This window comes from Dermochelys coriacea, chromosome 2, assembly GCF_009764565.3.
Source record: "Dermochelys coriacea isolate rDerCor1 chromosome 2, rDerCor1.pri.v4, whole genome shotgun sequence".
Lineage (NCBI taxonomy): Eukaryota > Metazoa > Chordata > Testudines > Dermochelyidae > Dermochelys > Dermochelys coriacea.
The window spans coordinates 22,665,846-22,690,897 of record NC_050069.1 but is presented as its reverse complement, the minus strand read 5'-3'; the positions used below and the strand labels follow the sequence as shown (position 1 = coordinate 22,690,897).

The following is a 25,052-nucleotide window of genomic DNA, read 5'->3' as shown; positions in this document are numbered from 1 at the left end:
TGGCACAGTCTGTCTCCTGAATGGGATAGCTCATTGCAGTCAGCATATGTGTCTCTTCAGAGTGTCTAAGCACTTACAGCTGTCAGTGAGGTCATCTCTGAAAAATCAAGCCACTTAATTAAACACCTGAGGGCTCAATCCAATCCCTATTGATGTCACTGGGCATTGCATTGGGCCTTATGTATCAACGTAAGTGTGTTATTTTAGGCATCCAAATTTAACAATTATGACCTAAGTGACTTGCCTAAGACAAACATCAGCTAATGGCAGAGCTATATATAGAATCCAGGAAGCCACAAGTCTTGTAATCTAACCACTAGAGAATACTCCCCACTCACGTACATTTACAAATTAGGTAAAGAAGCTGGCCCCTAAATCAATACTTTAGGCATAGAGAGGCTGTAGAAAGGCTCAAACAGAGTGGTCCTTCCTTTGCATGCTCCAAGCTTAGCGGTATGTCAAAGCTCAGACTTTTCAAGATACAAGATCACCTGTCTTCCTCTTACTGGCTAGACTCTGAATAACTGGAGTACAAATTATTATACTGACAGCTCTTCTTTCTACAACTGTTCCCCCCCCCCCATCTTGTTCTTAGGAAGATGGGATAGAGGAAGTAAAAGATTTGATCAAGGTTTCAGAGACTGCGTCAGAAGAGAAAATGAACACCATTCTAAATGCCTTTATCAGTCAATGCAGGTAACCTAATTTACTAGAGGAGCATGAAGTTACTTTATACATTGGTAGCAATTTCCAGGCTATGGACCCATAAATTGGCAAGATGCATGCAAAATACAATGAGCTTAATTTGCTGTACTTTGTAGTCTGCTGTAAAAGAATTTTATAGCCTCTGGCTCCTATTTTGTGCAATATAATTTTATTTAATTTCCAGGACTTGTTTTCCATTTGTCAATTACTGGATTTGATCATAGGCTATCTGGACTTTAAAAATAAAACATTTATGAGAATAATTGAGAAGCAATAAGGTGCAAGACAGACACGTTATAAAAATCATGCAAAATTAAAATGAATACAGAGGGCCTTCTTGCACAAGCAGAACTCCCATTGTGCCCTGAGTAAGATGGACAGGATTGGATCCAAAACAGAGGCAAAGCCCGAGAGTGAATTAATTTATATCTAAACATTACAGTACAGATTGTATGTACTTAACTCTCTCCAATATAGGTGGTGCCTTCAACATTTATATCAGACTGACAATTCCAGCATCACCCTCTTCTGCTTCATGCACTGTGCCAGATAATAATTCACTTGCATTCTATTTTATCAGCCATCATAATAAGGTAATCTCTCTCATAACAAATACTTCTGTATTACTATTCCCCGATCTCAGAGCCTTCATTGCTAATGCCGAAAAGAAACCCCAAGGGATGAACCAGACTGCTTTGGACAAAAACAGACTTAAGATGTGCAGGCAAGAACTGGTATGAAAGGCTCCCTCTTTAAGCACTAGCATAATATCTAATGATAGAATCTTAAGCATATGCACTGTGTGTGGTGTAATTTGGATTTGGTTTCTCGGTGCCAGGGTGTTTCATAATGAATGTGAAAATTACATCCAAGAGTTTTTTGTTTTTTTTTTTAAAAAGGCTATTGTGCGAAGCAAAAGGTTTTAAGATACTTCATTTTGAACTTTAAAGTAAACAATTATAGCAAAAAGCTTTGTTCTCCTTTGTGCCTACCTTGATTTTACAGTAGTGTAACTCCTGACAGTTCAGTAGAGTTAGTCCTGATTTACACTAGTTGTAAGGCACGGATTTAGCCCATGCCTGATTGCTTTGATTGATGTGGGCCTAAGTGATAGAAGAATCAGGCCCATCATATTTTTGCTGTTTTTACATATATCTCTCAATATAGCAAGAGCTATAGATAGATATAAATAAATGTGTGTATATTTAAAAATATTTTTTGTTTATTGATTTTTCAAAGTTAATACTGCTAATTTGATTTTGATTTTCATTTACACTAAGCCTCGTTTATACTGCTCTGGCACATCTGCAACAATAGTAAGTCCCTTTTAAACTGTCAGAGTGGGATAAAAATATCTTACTATAAATGAGATTCTGGCACAGAACATCTAAAGAGAATTAAATATCCATACATTTTTTATCTCTCCCTAGATTATATGTATACACATCTGTGTTCTAGCTATCCTGTATGGCTCCCATTACTGTAGCATCTGAGTTGCCACACAATCTTTATGTATGTCTTTTTGCAACAACCTTGTGAGGTAGGGAAATACTCTTACCCCCATATTACAGATAGGGAACTGAGGCACCGATCCATTGAGAAGCTGAGACAGAGGTACTAAGTGACTTGCCCAAGATTACACAAAAAAGCCAGTGGCAGAGCAGGGCACCGAACCTAAGTCTTCTGAGGCCTCAGTTACCAACCTACCCAGTGGACCATCTTTTCTCAGGATCAGAGGATCCATTTTTAATATATACACACAGGGGGACTGATCCAGAGGGTTGATGAGTATTAGCAACTCTCAGTGAAATTAACACCATCTTTCAGGAGCAGGATCATGTTAGTATCATCATAAAATATCATTATAATGCAGTAAATATACAGGGGGATCTTTACATATCCTAATAGGTAGGGTGACTAGATGTCCCGATTTTATAGGGACAATCCTGATTTTGGGGGCTATTACCCCCCACCCCGTCCCGATTTTTTACACTTTTTATCTGGTCACCCTACTATTAGGCCTGCATTTTCTACTGTACCTTGTGGTTGCACAGTAAATGGATGTATTATTTTTATGCCATTTTTTGCAGTACAGTATTGATCAAAGCCCTCCATCAGGATCAGGGCCCCATTGTGCTGCGAGCAGAAAACACAAATTTCTGGGGACCTTCACTGTATAAACCCCCCCCGCATCCCCCCCACACACAGAGAGGAGAAAATGCACATTTTGTATAACTGGAATCATTTCCTGAAAGTTAATTTGCCCCCTGCTTTGAAATTTTGAAAAAAAAAATATTTCAGTGAACCTGGGTCGCTATTTCCCCTTGCATGCCCAGTTGGACAGTTTGAAATAAGATTTTCATGAACTCACAGTGTATATGAAATACTTACCTATTGTCTACTTCTGTTCCAGGAAGCAATGTCCTCTGATGCCAATGGAATTGTTCAGCAGCAGAAAAAAAAGATGTCAGTAGATGAAATGATGCGTGAAACACAGAACTTCATAGAGAAAATTCGATTCTTGGTTGATGAGGTAATTCACCATTGACACAGGACTTTACCTAGGTCACAATATCGAATGTTTTAACTAAGATGACACAAGTCTTTATAATACAGTACAATCAGTAAAACCTTGGGCTAGATCTTGACTGACTGACTAGCTGGTGATCCCCACTACTCTATATCTCCTCATAGGCACTGACTCCATGGGTGCTCTGGAGCTGGAGCATCCACGGGGAAAAAAAAAGTGGGTCAAAAAAAGTCAGCACCCACTGGCAGCCCCGTCAATCAGCTCCTTCCCCTCCTCCCCACACCTCCTGCCCTGGCAATCAGTTCCTCCCATTCCCCCAGCGCCTCCCACCCACCAGTGATCAGTTGTTCAGCACCATGCAGGAGGCGTTGTGGGGGGAGGGGAGGAGCGAGGCAGGAAAGGGTGGGGCACGCTTGTGGGGAGGATCAGAACTGGGTGGGAAGAGGTGGGGCGGAGGTGGACCAGCGGCAGGAAGAAGTGGAGTGGGGATGGGGCCTTAAGGGAAGGGGTGGAGTGGAGGCGTGGCCTGGGCCGGAGTGGGGTCAAGCACCCCCAGGATAATCAGAAAGTTGGCACCTCTGCCTCATGTACAGCCCTTGGCGTGGGGAATGTCCTGGGAAATGGGGTTGTAGCCAGGGCACTGTGACAGGGGCAAATTGGATACACTGTACATGCATTTGCCTAATAAAGAATGGCCTCCATGTTGAGATTTTATCTGAAAGTAAAATATGAATCTAGGGCACAAGAAGCACCTAAATGAAAGGTGCAGGATGGAGGAGTGGTATACAGGGTATCCCACAGGGGATATACATCCTCTGCCTGCCACACAGCTGTGCCTGTGCAGGTTTCACTTGCACTAGCGTGAGGGGATGTGGAAGAGAGGGATTGTGACCAGTGGATCTGTGATTATATGGAGGATCCTTGGCGAATCTCTCACTCTAACACAAAAGAGGGTAGTGCAGGATCCCTGTTGTAGTCTCAGCCAGAAAGTGTCTCTGCTGCTCTTCCATGTGTTGGGAGAGCTTATTCAACCATGACCTCATAGAAAGTAGAATGGTGGGTCCTAATTCTCATTTTCCCTAAGGCCTTTGGGTAAATGAGTATCAAGCCCATAGATTTTAAGAAGGAGCTATTTTGAGTGTCCAGTCTGACTTCCTACATAACACGGGCCATATATTTTTCACCCAGTGAGTTTTGCATCAAGTCCCATAACTTCTGGTTGAGCTAAAGCATCTCTGTTAGAATTACAGGCAGTGTGATTTAAAGACCTCAAGTGATGGAGTTTAAGGTCCTTAAAAGCTTAAAACCTTAAAAGGAACAAACTCTGGCTGTGCACAGGAACTGAGGTTTGGGCAGATATTATGTATCACACAGTCCGGTATATGGATTTTTAGGTGTGAATTGATAGATTCTCTAGATGATGCTGGCTGTCTCTTCTCAGGAAAGGCTGGCTTTGTCTTGTCAACTTGTTGAAAGGAGTTAGGTCTTGTTAGTTGATGTTTAACAAAGTAATGATCGTTGCTCATAAAAAGAATATTTGTTAATGTAGCTCTAGTGTTCAAAGTATAGAAGTGCTGTTCCATGTCATTTTAATAGCCGCAGCATACGGTCCCTGATGTGTTCATCTGGATGCTCAGCAACAACAAAAGAATTGCATATGCAAGAATCCCAGCAAAAGACGTGTTCTATTCCCCAGTGAATGAACACAGAGGCAAAAACTGTGGGAAGATTAAAACCCATTTCCTGAAAGTAAGTCTGAGACATTTTGATAATTTACAAAGATGTTTTGAGCAGATAACTCCATGAACACCATTTTTATCCATGTTTCACTCAGCCCACATGCATCTACTTTAAATATATGCAGAGTAAAATTATGCAGAAGAGGATTTCATTTGAGATACCAAACATCTGAAATCTGATAGGCAAGGAATCCGAGTTTATCTATATGATTTAGATCCATATTTCTCAACCAGTGAGTCATGACCCCTAAGGAGTCACAAAAGGCAATTTGGAAGGCAAAAGTGTTGAAACCATTATTGCAATCTAAAGCAAATGAAATCTCACTCCCCAGCTTCACCTCACAGCCTCACCCTTCAAGGTTAAGTATGCTCTGTCAAATTCTCAAAATACACACAAATAAATTCTATTGGCTTATTGTTGTCATGGATACATATTTACTCTTATAGAAAAATTTTGTCTTAAAAAGGGTCACCAACCTGAAAAGGTAGAGAAACACTGATTTATATAATCTATTTTATCTATATTCTCTACCTTTCTGTTTTTAATACCATGCTCATCATCATGGTGTCTAAGTAATTCATCCCCTGGCTTCCTGCTTCTGCAAAGTGTATCATAAATCCAAATATGCACAAATAGATGTAAATTGGTAGAACATCACTAAACCTTTCTTCTCTGATGAATACATTAAGCAGCATTTGAAAACTCCAAGGGAAACTCCAACAGATTGACATTCACCACACTCAGACAATGAGGAAGTGCAGAGATTCAGACATAATATAAACATTTCTGTTTATAACTCCAATTTAAAATGTGTGTATGAGATATATGTTGGTACTCCATCGCTGACGATGATGACAATATTGTAGCAATTCTCAGCTCTGGCTCCACACGACTCCGAAGTCTGAACCATGATGTGTAGAGTTGGCTACACTAAGGCCATGGGAAGTCTGTAAATATGATGTTTGACGATGCAGCTCTGTGGCGCTTTTCACGTGCAGCCTGGAGATGATTTCGTCGATCCTCCTCAAATCTATTACATCCTGATCTTGTCAAGAGACTGCCAGTGTGTCCTGTCCTGAGCCATTTGTTCAAGTTCTTTGAGGTTGATAGCAGTCTCCAGTGGGCTGCACTTTAGGTTATCTTTAAGTGCTTATACGGACGATGCTTCCTTCTTTTGCTCCCCTTACAAGATCTGTTTTGGGAGACAGATCTTCCATTCTGATGACATGTCCAGTCTATCTAAGTTGTGTTCTCAATAGCATTTCCTCAGTGCTTTGTTGTGCTTGCTCTTTTAGGGACCTTAATATTGGTCACTCTGTCCTGCCAGCGAATGCTCATTATTAAGGCTATGTTTTAGTCACGGATATGGACAGGTCACGAGCAATAAACAGAAAGTCATGGCCCTGGACCTGTCCATGACTTTTATTAAAAATACCTGTGATTAAATCTTACCTGCTGGGAGGGGAGCACTCCTGAAGACTGCTGCTTGGGGTGGGGACAGAGCTGGGTGATGTGTCTGCTAGGTGGGGCAGGCCAGGGCCCCCAGTTACTGGAGGAGGGGCGGCCCGGGGCCCCTGCTGCTGCTGCTGGGGGCGGCCCTGCCACCAGTCCAGGTGGGAGGCAGCCCATGGCCCTGCTCCCACTGGTGCAGGCGGGGGGCGGCCCAGGGCCCTGGCACCACCTCCGCCGGTCCAGGTGAGGGACGGCCACCGCTGCTGGTCCGGGCGAGGGGCAGCTTGGGGCTCTGCCACCACCACTGCTGGTTCCAGACCGCTGCTCCAGGGCAGCGCTGGTGACCAGTTGCCTGGGGCTGCCAGAGCAGCGGCCGGTGCAGCTGGCCCCAGGGCTTCCCAGATGCTATGGTGGTCCTGGGGTCAGCTGCACCAGTGCTGCAAAATTCACAGAGCTCACGGAAAGTAACGGAAGCCATGACATCTGTGAATGATTCACAGCCTTACTCATTATTGAGCAGAGGGAACGCTTGTGAAATTGCTCAAGCTGTTAAATGTGCCATCTATAAAGAGTCCATGTCTGAGATCCATACAGGAAAGATGTTAGATATATAAAATATTGAATAATATACTTGTCTGACAAGACCGTTTTTTGCAGTGTTAGCCAAACAGAGGTAACATGCACAGTAAGAGTATGCAACAATGGAATGTAGTCGCTGTCCATCAGCAACAGCTTGAAGGAAAAGCCTGGACTCTCTGGAATATGAGCAATGGTAACATTGCTTATTAAATGTATAGAAACTCATCACCTAAGATGGTTGTTGGAACCAGGCAAATAAAACATAGCTGGTCAGCAGATAGAGGTATCCAGCCTTCTGCTAATTATCAAGAGTAATTTATTGTGCATACTCCTTACTGCATGCAGCAACATTTCAGTGCATTTCTACTTACAGTTCTTTTTAAAGAGGCTTCTTGAATCTTTTTAGAACTTTCTTATGAGAAATCCCCCCCAGGTCTATCAAAATGTTCTATTTTATTTGAATTAAGTAAAACTTTTAGAAGTAGTCATTTCAAACACAAAATGAAACGGTCATTAAGATACTCTGGTGCAGCAATTCTATTTATCAATCAGATTAAACCTCAGAAGCACAGTACAAGTAGTTCTATTTTCACATGAAAGAAAGTTATAACTAGGAAACACTATGGATAACCTAGAAGGTGGGATGTTTCCCCTCTGTTTAAAATACAAAGGTTATTGCTTACAAAACACACTGTAACACTAAGTGAAACAAAAAGGCACCAGTTAAGCCATCATTAATTGTTAGGGTCCTGTCAGGAAAACATTGCAATGTGGTGACTATCTAGTCACTTTTATGTCATGAATTGCCTTAGGAATAAGCACTATAAAAAAACTGAATTAAGCAGAGCTTGATAGAAAAAAAATATTGTAGGAAAGTACTGTCAAAAAATGTAACATTTTATGTTGGAAAAAGTTTCATCAAAAGTTTTCTAACTTGCCCTATGAAGTAATAACTTATTTAGGAGCAGCCATAATACAGTCAGAAAGTAGCATGAGGTGGACAGTGCGCCATAGGCTAGGAAATTTAACATAGCAAACACCAGAAGCAAATTTACAGCTATTATTTAGCATAAAAAGGCTTGTACACTATCCCACTGAAAGCAGACTTTTATATCTAGGTTTGTTATCAATTCCTTCCTTTGAATCTTGAAATACATTGTGCCAAGTAGGTTGCAGGACCATCCTCCCCATTATGACTTCAGGTCAGAAGGGCCTGACAAAATACATTCTGGAATACTTAAGGAACTGGCTGAAGAGATCTCTGCATCATCAGCTATTATCTTTGAGAAATCGTGAAAAAAGGACAAATATAACACAGAATGGGAAATAACTGCCTAGGAAGAGTACTGCAGAAAAGTGTCTGGGGATTATAGTGCATCACAAACTAAATATGAGTCAACAATGTAATTCTGTTGAAAAAAACAAACATCATTCTTGGATTTATTAGTAGAAGTGTTGTAAGCAAGAGCAGAGATGTAATTCTTCCACTCTACTAAGGACTGATAAATCCTCATATGGAGTGCTGTGTCCAGTTATGGGCGCCACACTTTGGGAAAGATGTGGACAAATTGGAGAAAGTCTACAGGAGAGCAGCAAAAATTATTCAAAGTCTAGAAAATATGACCTATGAGGAAAGATTGAAATAATTGGGGTTTGTTAAGTCTGGAGAAGAGAAGATTGGGGAGGGGGGAAGATGTGATAACAGTCTTCAAGTTCATAAAAGGTTGTTATAAAGGGGAGGGTCATATATTGTTCTCCTTATCTACTGAGGACAGGACAAGAAATAATGGGCTTAAATTGCAGTAAGGGAGATTTATGTTAGATAACAGGAAAAACTTCATAATGGTCAAGACAGTTAAGCACTGGAACAAATTACCTAGGGAGGCTGTGAAATCTCCATCATTGGAGGTTTTAAGGACAGGTTAGACAAACACCTATCAGGGATGGTGTAATGGGGTTTGACTCATCACTGCAATGCCTCCTGCTGGCCGTCCTGGGAATTAGCTCTGGTTCACCAATGCACATTCATCTAGTGGTGTCTCGCCACCATCACTTCTGCCATCAGGACCCGTGTTGCTTTCAGGACCATGGTGGCCTCTTCTGGACACAGCTCTTTGGCTTTGCCCCACTCAGTTCTCTCCATCCCACCCCATTCCAGGAGGCCAGCAGTCCTCTGTCCAGCCACTTGCCTCAGTGGTAGGCTGCAGTCCAGGGTTTAGCCACCTGCCTCAGTAGCAACTGGGGCCAAAGGGGGAGAGGACTAGCAGTCATACACTGTGTCACCTCTAACCCCTGGCATCTGTTTCCCTGGGCCACTTCCCCGTAGCCCTAGCACCTTCTCTGCCCTTGTATCATGGCCTCAGTCTGGCAGCAGTCAGCTGGGAGCTCACTCATACTACCCTGACCCTGTCCAGCACTGCTCAGACCATGGTGCTGTCTCTTCTCCCTCCTTCAGGGCAGACAGTCCTCACTCCTCAAACTCCAGGAAATGACTGAAGCTGCTCTGTTCAGCATCCCTTCTTATATGACCCAACCTGGCCCTGATTGGCTGTCTCTCTAAACCTTCTCCTGATTGGCTGTCTCTACAAGCCCTTGCCTAATTGACTGCCTCCTATGCAGCCTCCCTGGGCTGCTTTAACCCCTCTTCTGCCAGTGTGGGGTCAATGCCCCACCACACATGGTCTAGATAATACATAGTCCTGCCTCAGTGCCTATCAAGGTCCCTTCCAGTCCTACATTTCTATGATCCTGTGATTAAATAGGCAAGTCATTTATCAACATATCATAGAATATCAGGGTTGGAAGGGACCTCAGGAGGTCATCTAGTCCAACCCCCTGCTCAAAACAGAACCAATCCCCAACTAAATCATCCCAGCCAGGGCTTTGTCAAGCCTGACCTTAAAAACATCTAAGGAAGGAGATTTCACCACCTCCCTAGATAACTCATACCAGTGCTTCACCACCCTCCTAGTGAAAAGGTTTTTCCTAATATCCAACCTAAACCTCCACCACTGCTTCTTGAGACCATTACTCGTTGTTCTGTCATCTGGTACCACTGAGAACAGTCTAGATCCATCCTCTTTGGAACCCCCTTTCAGGTAAATGAAAGCAGCTATCAAATCCCCCCTCATTCTTCTCTTCTGCAGACTAAATAATCTTAGTTCCCGCAGCCTCTCCTCATAAGTCATGTGCTCCAGCCCCCAATCATTTTTGTTGACCTCCGCTGTACTCTTTCCAATTTTTCCACATCCTTCTTGTAGTGTGGGGCCCAAAACTGGACACAATACTCCAGATGAAGCCTCACCAATGCCAAATAGAGGGGAATGATCACATCCCTCGATCTGCTGGCAATGCTCCTACTTATACAGCCCAAAATGCCATTAGCCTTCTTGGCAGCAAGGGCACACTGTTGCCTCATATCCAGCTTCTCGTCCACTGTAACCCCTAGGTCCTTTTCTGCAGAACTGCTGCCTAGCCACTCAGTCCCTAGTCTGTAGCAGTGCATTGGATTCTAAGTGCATAGGATTCCTAAGAAGATGCACTTGTCCTTGTTGAACCTCATCAGATTTCTTTTGGCCCAATCCTCTAATTTGTCTAGGTCCCTCTGTATCCTATCCCTACCCTCCAGTGTATCTACCACTCCTCCCAGTTTAGTGTCATCTGCAAACTTGCTGAGGGTGCAATCCAAGCCATCCTCCAGATCATTAATAAAGATATTGAACAAAACTGGTCCCAGGACCGACACTTGGGGCACTCCACTTGATACCGGCTTGATATCAACTGAGTGGATGCTCCTCTGTTCAGCAGTGCAGCTTGCCCAAACTATAAATAACATTCAGTTATCTCTCTTATTTTGTGTTGGTTGATGACCTATGTTTCTTCAGTTACCAGGAAAGCGCCTGTCGGGTTGGAATGTACATGCAAAAGTAGACACCTATCTGTGGCTTGGTTCCGTCAAGTATGCCCATACCATTATGGAGAACTTACCTTTAGGACATGAGACTGGAGTGTCCTCTGCAGCTGGTACAGGACATCCTCCTCCTCCTCCTCCTCCTTCACCTGCCAGTCTGGTGTACAAAAGTAAGACAATACTTCTGCAGTACAGTAGCAAGGATACTTAGCGGTAGTATGGAACGTTGGACATATGGTGCTCTAAATTAGGAGGACAGCAAAACATCTACTTGATGTAATTGCATTTTTCCCCCAAAATGCTTAAATTAACATTTTAGCACATTGTTTGATCAGAAACACTGTCTAGTTACTGAATGCCGCCTTGGCAGCTACTGAATGCTTAAAACCTCCATTGATGCTTCATGAAATCATAGACATTAGAGATGGAAAAGACACACTACATTATGCCCTTCCCTCCATATCCCTCTCAATGCAGGATTGTTGCCCTTAGCACATGTTGCACTGTTTTTGCTCTCTAGTTTTAAATGTCCCAAATGAGGAGGAGTCTTCTACTGGATCTTTTGATAAAAGCATATATGCTTGAATTCATAGTAGGTGATAAATATACATAGGGAGATACTATGGTCAAGTGATGAGAGAAAAGACTGGAAATTAGCAGAGCTGGGTTATAACCCTGGCTCTGACATTGACTTTGTGTGAATTTAATCTCTCTGTTGCTCAGATATCCCATCTTTAAATTGGTGATCGCACTTTCCTATCTCATTGGAGTGCTGTGAGGGTCAAGGTTTTGGAATTTGTGGGTGGTCCTCTTTCCATGTATTCATGGCATCATTTCCCCAAAACTGATAACATTGTATTCATTGTCTGACACAGCCCAGCACCTCTTCCAGTTAAGAGCCCACATGTATCAGGCCAGGGGGCTCATTGCGGCAGACAGCTCTGGACTTTCTGATCCCTTTGCCAAAGTAACATTTGTTTCTCACTGCCAGACCACCAAGGTAAGTTGCAAAGTCTTCCTTCTCCTTTTGTAAATAAGGAACTGAGATGTCTCATTAAAGTGGTGAAAATGGGAAAAAATATTGATTCTCAAAGGCAATCGGGAATTACCTTACCAGATCAGATCAGTTGTCCATCTAGTGCAGTCTTCTGTCACTCTCAGTGGCCAATATTAGATGTTTCAGTTTCCTTTTCTGTAAAATGAGGATAATGCTTAATGAAAAACTACTTAACTACCACACTGAGGTGTTGTGAGGCTTAATTCTTTAGTTGGTAAAGCATTTTGAGATCCTTAGACGCAAGGGGCTCCAGAAATGAAAAGGATTAAAGTGTATTATTGAGACAAATGGTTACTTATTTGCGGTATCTCTTAGAGCCAATCACAATGTATATTATATCATAGCACTAATATCCAGCTATATGAATACCAAGTGTGGTTGAAAACAGAAGTCCTAGCACAGTTGTCTGTTTTGAGGACATGTGCCTGTCATTAAAGAGAAACACCACTGCCATTCTAGCTCTTGGTATGATTAAATTAACAAATATACCATCAGGGACAGCTGCTCTGATGGCATAGCATATATAGAGTGAGTCATCAGATGCAGCCTTGTATCTGTTCTCCAAGTGTAATTGGTCTGCAGTTAGACTAGTGCCAATCTGTTTTGACTCCTTTGGATGTTAGATTCTCTGAGATTATTAGACCGAAACAGCAAGTGTGGGCTGGGTCGTAGCTCTCTGAAATTCTCCCTCTTTAGACTTTAAGATTAGGCCATTTCCATTGGCAGGCGGACAGATGCTGTATCCTGCATCCCTGCCACTATTTTTGTGTGTGTAAAGATCAAGGCTGAGTCACTTTTAAAAAAATCCCAAAGCACTGCTGTGGCCATGTGAGTCAGTTTGGCCCTTTGGAATGGAGTTTAGTAGAGCACAAGGATGGTTTTAGAGAGCCATTACCAGGTAAAATGCACACCTGGTGCAGAGACTCTCTGCACTACTTAAGTCCTGAAAAATAGTTGCTCATTGAGAGACCTCCTTAGGGCTGCCTTTGAACTGGAGAAATGGTCTCCAGACCAGCCCCACAGAGATTGGCATGAAAGGCCATTTTGGAATGAGCAAGGAGTTTCCTGGGGACAAGAGAGGGGCTTTTACCAAGATCCTGTGGTTTCAGTATGCTGTGCAACCAGTACAAGGGACGGCTGATTTATTACCCATGGGGAAAGTGGGAGGGTTCTGCATGGCAACCCTGCAACCTGGCCTGGGCTTGGGTGGGAGAGTTGGATTTCACTTTCACTCACCCAGCTTGATGGGAAGAACCCAGCTTGACTCTCAGAGCCCATCTTAATTTTGCAAGGGTGAAAGTTCAGTAACCTACTATTTCACTTGTAAACAGAGCACATTTGACACAGAAATCATCAAGGATCAATAAATGTGGAACCCAAATCAAACTATTTTTATAGTCACTTTTCACAGTGTAACAAGGCTTTAAGAAAAATAATGTTTATCCCCTTCTGGCTCTCGAAGGAAGTTTCTACAGCAACAGATTCTGGGGGCCAGGGGAAGGAAAAGGTTTCTCTATCCAGGTGGCTCTCTAGAGTTATAGGGCCTGATTCTGCTCTCACTTATGCCTGTTTTACTCACATGGTTATGATCAATTGAGTTAATCTTGGTTTACCCCCATTGTAGCTCTCTGGATATCAATGGAGTTGATCCTGGTATAAGCTAGCATACCTGAGAGTAGAATCAGACCTACATATGACAGCATTTTGTACACACATAAGTGCAAAGTAACATATTGTCTGAATAAAATACTGCAGGCAATCATTTGAATTGTTTTTAGAATGGTGTCCACCAAGCTCCAATAAACCACAGTGAAAGAAGACATTTCCATTTAACAGAACAACAGCAGATGATGAGAGTCAGATTTTGCAGCGGATATTTTTTTCTTTAACATTTAACATTGGTAGATACATTTCCTGCCAAAGCAGCTAAGCTGCTGTCTTTGAGGAAGTGCCTTGACCAGCCCAGCATGTCTGAAGTGCAGCAGCAAATTGCAAGGAAAAAATAAAAAAAAACACATTTGTTATGAATTAATCAATAAATTACCTTGTTCAATAAGAACATTGTGAGTTATTATTAGCATCTGTAGGTGAAGAAAAATGACTTGGAAAATGTTTACTCCACAGAATGAAAAAGTGGAATACATTTTGCTCAAAGTCTTCTTTAACTATACATGGCCTGATCCTGCAGTCTCCAAACAGGCAGCCTTCCCATAGACTGCAGTGTGAGTTTTGCATGCACAAGGACTGCAAGATATAAAGTCATATATCTAGTTATTTGTTCAGGAAGAGCCTGTAAGGCAAGGAAGGGGGAACATTTACAGCTCAGAATGAACAGGGGTGGTATTCATCTGTGTGGGAAAGACTTTCAATGCAGTTATGAAGGCCCATGTTAAGGTTTTTAGGCCCCAGTCCAGCAAACTATTTAAGCACATGCATAACTTTAGGTAGATGAGTACCCTCACTGAAATCAATGGGACTATCACAGGTTTCAGAGTAGCAGCCGTGTTAGTCTGTATTCGCAAAAAGAAAAGGAGTACTTGTGGCACCTTAGAGACTAACAAAGTTATTAGAGCATAAGCTTTCGTGAGCTACAGCTCACTTCATCGGATGCATCCGATGAAGTGAGCTGTAGCTCACGAAAGCTTATGCTCTAATAAATTTGTTAGTCTCTAAGGTGCCACAAGTACTCCTTTTCTTAATGGGACTATAGTTACACATGTAGTTTAAGTGCTTTGCTGGACTGGACACTAAATGAGGCTTGCATGGGTTCTGATGTAGAACCTCTGCAGAGGTGAGTGACATTTAAAATAGGCCTTGTGCTGATTCTGTATTTTACCCTCTCTTAATAGTTTAGTTTAGTCCACTGGAAAAGATTTCATCACGGTGCAGCCACTTTCTGCTGGAGTACACCAGTCAATCTTTTGCCAGCCTTCTTAAAATGCTGTTTGTTTTTGACTAGATCATTTCTCAGACATTATCCCCTACGTGGAATCAGATGCTGCTGTTCAATAACATTGTACTCCATGGTGAAGGGAAGGAAATTGCTGAATTCCCACCAGTGATTGTCATAGAGTTGTACGACGACGATGCAGTGGTAAAGATGAAATGCCTCTTATTAAAAAACCTGAATTGTTGTGGTATAATATATTATCTATGTAAAAATCAAAGCTATGTCATTTAACAGACATTTAAAAGTAGCTTCTCTGGCCATGTAAATCAGTTTCTGACCCTTTAAAATGGAGATTAATATTGTAATGGGACGTAGTCTGAGAACCAGATTTATCTCCAGTCCTCAGTTACGTCTTTGTAACCTTCTGGTCTTGTCGTTCCAGTTTGACTCTCAGATCCAAAAAGGGGTTTGCAGTAGAAACATCCTTTTACTTGTACGCAGTTGTAATTATTGTATTTATGTATGTTCAGAGACCCAAATTTACCTCCAGCTCACAGAAATCTAGTGCCATCTCACTGCTTATTAGGATATTGCCTTCAGAATTGCTGAAATGTGAAATCAAGGCATTGGTAAACTTCAGAGGAGTTTAAAGAAATTCACCCTCCATCATTTCAATAGTTGCCATCCATTGTATTTTGCTGTGCACCTCACTGGGTAGTTTTGTCATATATAGTAAAAGCCCATTTCCCACATTTGGACTGAGGGTGGGAGGAGCAGTTCCTAAGGCTGCTGCTATGTTTAGACTACCTACAAAATAACCCGAAGTATGTATCCTTATTTATCTAGGGTAAATCAGACTATATTGGCTCAACAGTAGCTGCCCCTGTGGTGAGACTCGCTGATCAGAAATACGAGCCACCTAAACTATCTTATCACCCAGTGCATTGTGGAAATCTGTCTGGAGGAGACCTTCTTGCTGCATTCGAGCTGCTGCAGGTGAGGGATTGAGTATTAACGTTTACCTTTGGGGCATGTAAAAGCATTTAGGGTACAAAGAGACACCGTGGTCCTAGTCTTGCTCTCACTTATACAGGTGCATCCCTTGTTAAAATCAGAGGGAGTTGCACCCAGGAGAGACAAGAATTGGATCCTTTCTCCTTTACATCTCACACGCCTAGAACATGATGCAGTTGTCATTCCTGCTTATCCTGCAATTGGAACAATAAACACTGCCCCTACTTCCGCTGCTGCTGGCCCTCTGAATCCTCTAGCCTGGCTTGCCTCGCATTTCCACTGGTTTTACCCTGCTCTAATTCTTTTGACTGCAAGGTAAAGTGTTGTTTTGTTCTGGGAAGTGACTGTGTAAAAACGGCATCTTCATACTGCTCCCTATGTCTGGTCAGAGGTCTATGTCTTTAACAACACTAATAAATTGTTACTACTACTTACTCTTATTACTAGTATATAAGGGAGAGTTAACTGGGTTCTGTTCTGGCTGTAGCACATAAACAGAATTGTTAACCAGTTTCCAGTTGCAGGGCTGAATTCTGCCCTCATATCTGGGCATGGCTTTGCAAATGCACAAACAAGACAGCTTGACTTTCAGACCCGAAGCAGAATTTGTAGGGCTGACAAGTAGAAGAAACTTCTTTTTACTTGTAAACTGAACAAATTTGTTCTGGAATCAGTGAGACATAACAAGTAAAACACACAACCCCCATGATGGCATTTTAATAATCACTTGCCAGAGTAAAATTGCACTTTAAAGCATGTGGGGCTAATTGTTTCCCCAATTAAACCTAAATAACACCAAGGAGGGGAACGCACCAACTTAGTGGGGTGTAATTAAGGACAGAATCTAGTTCCATAATCAATATTTTTCTCAATTTTTAATCTAGTCCATGTTTCTAGTGAACAGAGTGAACATTTAGTTTTATTTCACTTTTATCTGGGCAAAGGAAAACAGCACAACATACCAGACTGATCTGAAAATATCTAAGGCCTGAATAAAGAGCTGAAAATAAATGTAAAAATGACCCAGCGCTGGCATTTAGCATTCTCAGACCCTTCATTGTTTGTCTTGGTGATTACATCCTAAAGAATGCTTGTTTTCACCACAGACAATGCTCAAGAGCATGGACTTTAAAGAACCATTCAGGAAAAGATGTGTTAAAACATTATGAGAGGCTTTAAAGCATTCTCAGAGGCCTGATGTGCTGGCAGTTTCTTTCTAGTATCAAAGGATTCCTGATGATGCTCAGTGAGAAGAAACTCTACAATCACTAATTTGCTCTGTACTTCGGAGACAATAACCCTTTCAGCCACATATACCACATTAGGTAGTTATGATCTACAAATTATTGTTTGTTTCAATTCAGGCTATTTTATAATTGGAGTAACAATATGTATGAGAGAAGTTCCCTTTTTAAATTACTGCTGTAGTTCTACGTCACTGCAAAAGGGTTAAAGTTGATTTTAGTATAACAGAGCAGTTGAGACACTTAGACAAACAGGAGATTAGAGAAACAATGACTAATAGTGGACACTTTCTAGTCTTAATATGTATGCAGTGCACATATCTCCACTGCTACAGTGATCAACACCCCCGCACAAGACACCTTTCAAGATCCATGAATCCTACGCTTGCCTATCACAACATGTGGTATACCTCATCTGGGGCACTAAATGCCCCAGTAAAAATTATGTGGGTGAAACCAGACAATCATTACACTGTGGAATGAACTCACACAGGAAAATGATAAAAGAGAAAAACACCCTGTCACCTGGGGTGAACACTTTTCACAAAGTGATCATTTTGTATATAACCTATCAGTCCTCATCCTCAAAGGAAACGTGCATAACACATTCAAAAGACGGTCCTGGGAGCTTAAATTCATGACTCTACTAGACACTAATAATCTTGGACAGAACAAAGACTCTGGATTTATGGTTTATTACAACAATCTGTAACCCACTGACCCCCTCTTTGTGTCTTATGACTGCAGAGGTGGTAATAGGCCACTCTACCTTGAATGGTCCCTTACAATATGTGCTAACTTATGCTGGACAATCTGTTCCATCTTGCATTTAGCTGTGATTTGCCTTTCCCAGACCTGAAGAAGAGCACTGTGTGTCTGGAAAGCTTGTCTCTCTCACCAACACAAGTTGTTTCAATAACAGATATTACCTCACCTGCTAGTGTTGATCATTTGAAGTCATTAAAGCTCACAGGGCACCTTTCTTGAGAGCTAGGAATGCTGGCCTAGATATCTTGGAATGGTTCCATCTGTGTAATTACTAGAATTGTCTGGAAATTCCCCCTGAAATGTCACACTAAAATTTAAACCATTTCAGTTTATTTCACTCATCACATTTTGTTTTGATTCAATGACTATGTACACGTGAAAAACATGACAATTCCAATGTTAACTTTTGAATTTTGGCTTTAGAGTCTCACAGCCACCTTTTACTCTGAATGGGCCCACCACCTGTTGAAAATAGCCTTATTTTCACTAGAAAAAAAGCTCCTTGTTAAAGAAAAATTTGGTCAGCTTTTTAACAACACTTTTACAAAAAGTTTGTAACAAGGTGAAAAGAATCAGTTTTTGAATATTTTCATCTTCTGCTGAAAAGATTTTTAACTCTCTAGTAGTTATATTTCTCCTAACCCTTAAAATTCCCCATACAATTTCAGCTGAATACAGTGTAATTCTTCACTTTCTATCCTAAACTGAGGTATACTGGCACTGGACCAAAATCTCCTCTTCGTTATACCAGTGCAATTCCTCTGAAGTTGGTGGAGTTTCATGATGGAATAGAGAAGATTCAGCCCAGTGTTTGTGATTAAACAGCTGCTGTGTTTCATCACATTAGGGAAGGACTGGGGATACGATCCCACTTCTCAGTTTATAAAGTGTTTTGGGATTGTTTTGGATCAGAGATATTTCTGTATATAAATATGAGTTACTGTTTTAGTTTATTATCATTATCACCACTGTACTGTGTAATGCTGTCACTCTGAGATGTTTTACACCTTTCTGTTTTCTGCACCTACAAGGTGGTACGGAAAATATCTCCTCTTCCTTATACTAAATGAACTTTCCACACAGCAGCAATATCAGGACATAGAAGACAGATGACTCCTATTTATAAGAAACAAAAGATGTGAACTTTACAGGTCCCCTGGTGACTGTCTCATAGCCTTTACATTTCAGTGGCAATAATTATAAAGCACTCTAGATACTATATTACTATTACTATTTCCCAGAATCCTTACCCTTTCACTTGTGTGTGGTCATTATTGCACCATGGCACATCTATTTGATCTAATTTCATTTGCCCTTAGTTAACCAGAAGACATTTCACATCTTTCCTCTCTAATCCTGTCCCATAGTCACCTCTTTATGTGTTGTGTTTCATAATGAAGTCAAACACAATTTTCTGAGCAAAAGGAGGTAATCTGTGAAACAGCAATTCATAGTTTTGTCAGCATTAGAAATTGAGTTTCTGGTAGAAGAGATCAACGCCCCTTTGGCTCAGCCTGGAGTAGTAGAGGAAGAAAAGGCATACCAAACCAGGAAGGGGCATAGATCTACTGTAGAGAGATTGTGGGGAAGTGCACCAACCGGCTCCTGAAAATTGTGGAGGGGAAGGGAATAAAAGGCCAAGGAGCTTCTCCTTGGAAGGCAGCTCAAGAAAATGGGAGAGCCAGAGCATGGCTGATGAGGAAGTTTAAGCTGATATTCAGTTGATATTCAGGAGTCAGAATAACAGCTGAATCTTATGACCCTCCCTTCCCCAGTCTCCAAATAAGACTATGATGCAATCAGCCTCTTCCCCATTCCTAGATTGACTTCAGACACCCTTGCACTCATGGACCCAGAGTACAATGCTAAGGGCCATTTGCATGCAGGGTTTTGCTATGGTGCTGTACAAAGAGAGGACCCAGTCTTGAAATTTTGGACAGGAGCTGAGCATTCCCAAACACAGATGACACATCTCTCTAGTTTGACAAGTCTTCCTAACTGTGCTCTGCCCTGTTGAAACAAAGCCAGGCAGAAGTAGCAGAGCACTGCTCACCTTCAGAGATAGGTCAAATAATGTTGTCTACTAGATATTTTTCGATTGATATTTAAAAATATTGGCTGGCTCAAAAGCACTAATATTTGTACTGTTTGCTTACTGTTTGCTGTGATTCATTTCATGCATCCTTAATTCACCTAGCATTTTTTAAATGAGAATCATAGCTACAGTTTTGCTATTAAAGTCTTTTGAGAGCCTATAAGTTAGGATTTTTATTAGGTATAATTACTTCCTTAGAGTGTGCTTGTATCTACACAACAGCAGGTTGTGGTCTATCAGGTCAAGAGCATCACTTTTTGGAAAGGTGCCTACACTAGGGAAATACAATCTAGATGGAGCTACCATAAGGTGGGTGCATAACTGGTTGGAAAACCATTCCCAGAGAGCAGTTATCAGTGGTTCACAGTCTTGCTGGAAGGGCATAACAAGTGGGGTCCCACAGGAATCAGTTCTGGGTTCGGTTCTGTTCAATATCTTCATTGATGATTTAGATAATGGCATAGAGAGTACACTTATAATGTTTGTGGACAATATCAAGCTGGGAGGGGTTGTAAGTGCTTTGAAGGATAGGATTATAATTCAAATGATCTGGACAAACTGGAGAAATGGTCTGAAGTAAATAGGATGAAATTCAATAAGGACAAATGCAAAGTACTCCACTTAGGAAAGAACAATCAGTTGCACACATACAAAATGGGAAATGACTGCCTAGGAAGGAGTACTGCGGAATGGGATCTGGGGTCATAGTGTATCACAAGCTAAATATGAGATAACAGTGTAACACTGTTGTAAAAAAAGCAAACATCATTCTGGGATGTATTAGCAGGAGTGTGGTAAGGAAGACACGAGAAGTAATTCTTCCACGCTACTCCAGCTGATTAGGCCTCAACTGGAGTACTGTGCGCCACATTTCAGGAAAGATGTGGACAAACAAGAAAAAGTCCAGAGAAGAGCAAAAAAATGATTAAAGGTCTAGAAAACATGACCTGTGAGGGAAGATTGAAAAAATTGGGTTTGTTTAGTCTAGAAAAGAGAAGACTGAGAGGGGACATGATAACAGTTTTCAAGTATAGTAACTCCTCACTTAAAGTTGTCCCGGTTAATATTGTTTCGTTGTTACGTTGCTGATCAATTAGGGAACATGCTCATTTAAAGTTGCGCAGTGCTCCCTTATAACGTTGTTTGGCAGCCATCTGCTTTATCCACTGCCTGCAGGAAGAGCATCCCGTTGGCGCTAGCTGGTGGGGGCTTGGAACCAGGGTGGGCGGCAGCCCCCCATCAGCTCCCCTAAGTTTCCTGTGCAGCAGCTGCCCAGCAGGCTATCAATTGCCAGGCAGTTCAGGTGTCCCTCCCACTACTGCCATGTGCTACTCCTGCTCTCTGCCTTAGAGCTGCTCCCGGGAGCCTCCTGCTTGCTGTGCGGGGGGAAGGGGGGGAGGAAGAGGGAGGCTAATGTCAGGGTGTCCCCCTCCCCCCTACTCCTGCCCCCTGCTTACCCCATCTCCATATAGAGCAGGGTGGGCACAGGACAGAGCTCAGGAGAGAGAACTGGCCGCAGCTGCTGTCTCAACTTCCTGATCTTTTTAAAGGCTGTGTACCTAGAGTGGGGTCAGCGTACTTAAAGGGGCAATGCGTCTCTCTCTCTCTCTCTCTCCCACACATATGGTGTGTGTCTCTCTCTCTCTGCCATGCTGTCTCCCCTCCCTCCATTCGTGCTGCCTTGTAGAGTGTGAGGCTACATTAACAACAACGTGTTAACCGTTGAGGGCTCAGCCGAATGCTAGTTCATCATTTAACAGTAAGGCATTCCCTGGAAAATACCCCACCCTCTTCCACCCTCTGACTTCACCACTGCAACTAAGCTTCACAATCATTATTGCTGTGTACAGTATTAAATTGCTTGTTTAAAACTTATACTATGTGTATATATATATATAATATCGTTTTTTGTCTGGTGAAAAAAATTTCCCTGGAACCTAACCCCTCCACTTACATTAATTTTTATGGGAAATTGGATTAGCTTAATATGATTTCGCTTAAAGTAGCATTTTTCAGGAACATAACTGCAATGTTAAGGGAGGAGTTACTATACATAAAGGGTTGTTACAAGGAGGAGGGAGAAAAATTGTTTTTCTAAACCTCTGAGGATGGGACAAGAAGCACTGGGCTTAAATTGCAGCAAGGAAGGTTTAGGTTGGACATTAAGAAAAACTTCCTAACTGTCAGGGTGATTAAGCACTGGAATAAATTGCTTAGGGAGGTTGTGGAATCTCCATCATTGGAGATTTTTAAGAGCAGGTTAGGCAAACACCTGTTGGGGATGGTCTAGATAATACTTAGTCCTGCCATTAGTGCAGGGGACTGCATTAGATGACCTCTTGAGGTCCCTTCCAGTCCTATGATTCCATGATTCAGTCTATTGAATTTAAAATGACCTATTCCCACAAAGTGCTTTGGCCTCATGGCAAAGCAGAGAGCATTCCAAGGCATGTCTTTCTCACAATGCCGAGCATGTATTCTGTCTGCATGATGGCCCTAGTTGCTGTAAAGTACTGTATGCAATGGACAACTTACAGGGGGACCTGAGACTATATTTCACGAGCAGTGACAAAGAGTTATGACTATTTCATTTTGCAGATTCCAGATTCTGGTCCAGTGAGCCTTCCACCAGTGGATCCACCTGACGTAAGCCAGATCTACCCAGTTCCAGCCAACATCCGGCCTGTTTTAAGCAAATACAGAGTGGAGGTAATTTACAAAGAATAATATTTTTAACATTTTCAGACTCTCAGACATTCTACATTTTCGCAGTGGAGCACAGGGTTTAGCAATGTGATTTTTGACATGCAAATCAGTGGGAATCACACAAAACTCTATTTGACTGTTCAAATGTAACTAAAAGGGCCAGATCAGGTGTAATTCCTGAACACAACACATATAAGGCAGTAACTCCAACCATTGAATTAGATTTTGAAAACAACTAGGGCCAGACTTTTCTTCAAAGGATGGTCCCTATACATATTTGCTCAAGTGCACTTCATGCACCTGAGACTGGAAGACTTTTCACTAGCAGTGTCCATTGGTCTATGCCTGTACCCTTCTCCTCATGCTCTGAATCGAGGACATAAGGGATGGTGCAGACCAACAGCCTCTCCAGTTCCTTTCTATCGCCTGTGACTGGAGACCAAACTTCTCTATTGTCTGCAGCATTAGCTTACAGTCTTTGTTTTCTAGTGTAAATATTGTAAATAGTTCTATCTGTTCCGATTTCTTTTCTAGTGTTAGTGTGAGTCTCAGTGAGCTGTAGGGCGTTAGCCGCGAGTGTGGGCTGTCAATGAAAGGAACAAGCAAGACTAACCCAAATCTGAATCCACAGAAAAGGAGGCCAAACATTTAGATCTCTTTGGGGAAAAAAACTTCACTTCTGTTTTCAGTTCTACACAGAAAACTAATAGGCTTTAATGGAAAAGTATGATTGTATGAATTATAATAACTTTTCTGTCAACAAGCTGCCTGAGGGGTGCAAACTTCAGTTCTGAGCAACCGTTGAGGAAGGTAAATTGCTAGCCAGTTCTGCCTCCCAGGCTTTGGTACACACACCAGATACAGCCTCCCACTCCCTGGCAACGTTTATAGTCGTGAAACAGACTTCATGGCTCCAGGCCTCTGGATTCTCCAAGGAAATCCGATCTGCCCTTCGAAGGAAAGAACCCATTCAGTGAGAAAACAGATGTTTGTTACATAACCTCAAGAGCTTGAGCTCAACACTCCATTCTCTGGGTATCGATATCCCAGAACCACAAAGAAAATATCTTAAGCCTCAGTTTCCCCATCGACAACAGCCCACTCTGCACTCTTCACCCTCAGAGGGCTTCTGAGCCCCCAAGAAATCATCAAAGAATGCAGTACCAAAAGCAGAACATTCCTCCTTCATTGTCCTCCCAGACCCAGCCTCCCACTAAGCAGTCCTTTTGATGGGACCTTTCAGAGTTGCAAACCAATCCTCCCACCAAGTCTACTGGGCTCAGATTTCCCCACCCCTTTTGGGAGCCATTTACTTTACTTTTCCTTGGCATTGCACCATATAGCATCAGACAAATAGGTTATGGAACTCATCACCACCAAATATACAAAGTTCGAATCCATCCACCCTCTCAAAACCCCTCCCTACTGCTGACAGGAAGTACACTCCTTGCTCCAAATGGGAGCTATAGAGCCAGTATACCCCAACATGGGGGGAAATGATTTTACTTAAGATATTTCTTCATCCCCAAGAAGAAAGGAGGCTGGAGGCCCATACTAGATCTCAGACTGCTGACCCAGGTCAAAGGCAAGATCTTCCATTCCAACCCAACATCTCTTCATCTGGCAACTTGGTATTTGGATGGATGACAAATTTAGAGGGATTATGCTCAGTAGCTACACAATCCATTCTTGGCAATAGCGGAAAAGACTCTGTGGAAAAAGTGCAATACAGCAAAATGGAGGAGATTCTCTATATGGCATCAGCATTGTTGGCTGTCCCCAGTCTGAGATTCTATTATTCTGGACAACCTCCTCTCGCTCTGAAAAGGTTGGGGTTGTCTCTCAACTCCTTAAAAGTGCACTTGACAGCTGTTAGCACTTTTCATCCTCCAGTGGACATCCATTGAGTCTTTGCCCGTCTGACTACAGTAAAGTTTCTGAAGGGTCTTGTCAGAATCTTTCCTCCAGTGCTAAAATTTACTCCAATCTGGGGCCTCAATCCAGACCTACTTCCATTAACAAATTCACCATTCAAGCTTTTAGCCTCATGTTTATTCATCCCTCTGTTTATGAAGGTTGACTTCCTGGTTGCAATCACTTCAGCCAGAAGAGTAGGAAAACTTGGGGGTCCTTATTGCAGACCCTCCTTATATGGTATTCCATAAGGATAAAGTTTCCCTGAGGTTACATCCTAAATTCATTCTGAAAGTAATCTTGGAATTCTATCTGAACCAGATCATCCACTTACCTGTCTTCTACCTGAAGACCCATGCCACCAAAGAAGACTGGAAATTTTGCTCTCTGTATATCTCACCAGCCTTGGCATTAGTAACTTCCCTTTGAGATGTCCCTCTTCTGGAGA

The 25,052-nt window shown here is 42.1% G+C and overlaps 1 protein-coding gene across 1 annotated transcript in view; it reads left to right on the top strand.

The window, feature by feature from the left end:
- FER1L6 (fer-1 like family member 6) overlaps positions 1-25,052 on the top strand; it is a 107,762-nt gene that overhangs the window by 31,566 nt on the left and 51,144 nt on the right. The window contains exons 13-21 of the mRNA XM_038388273.2: positions 596-696; positions 1,349-1,439; positions 3,119-3,238; positions 4,832-4,984; positions 10,891-11,086; positions 11,792-11,916; positions 14,933-15,067; positions 15,710-15,859; positions 22,583-22,693. Of these exons, the coding sequence (XP_038244201.2) occupies positions 596-696; positions 1,349-1,439; positions 3,119-3,238; positions 4,832-4,984; positions 10,891-11,086; positions 11,792-11,916; positions 14,933-15,067; positions 15,710-15,859; positions 22,583-22,693 (1,182 nt within the window). The remainder of the gene's footprint in view (positions 1-595; positions 697-1,348; positions 1,440-3,118; positions 3,239-4,831; positions 4,985-10,890; positions 11,087-11,791; positions 11,917-14,932; positions 15,068-15,709; positions 15,860-22,582; positions 22,694-25,052) is intronic.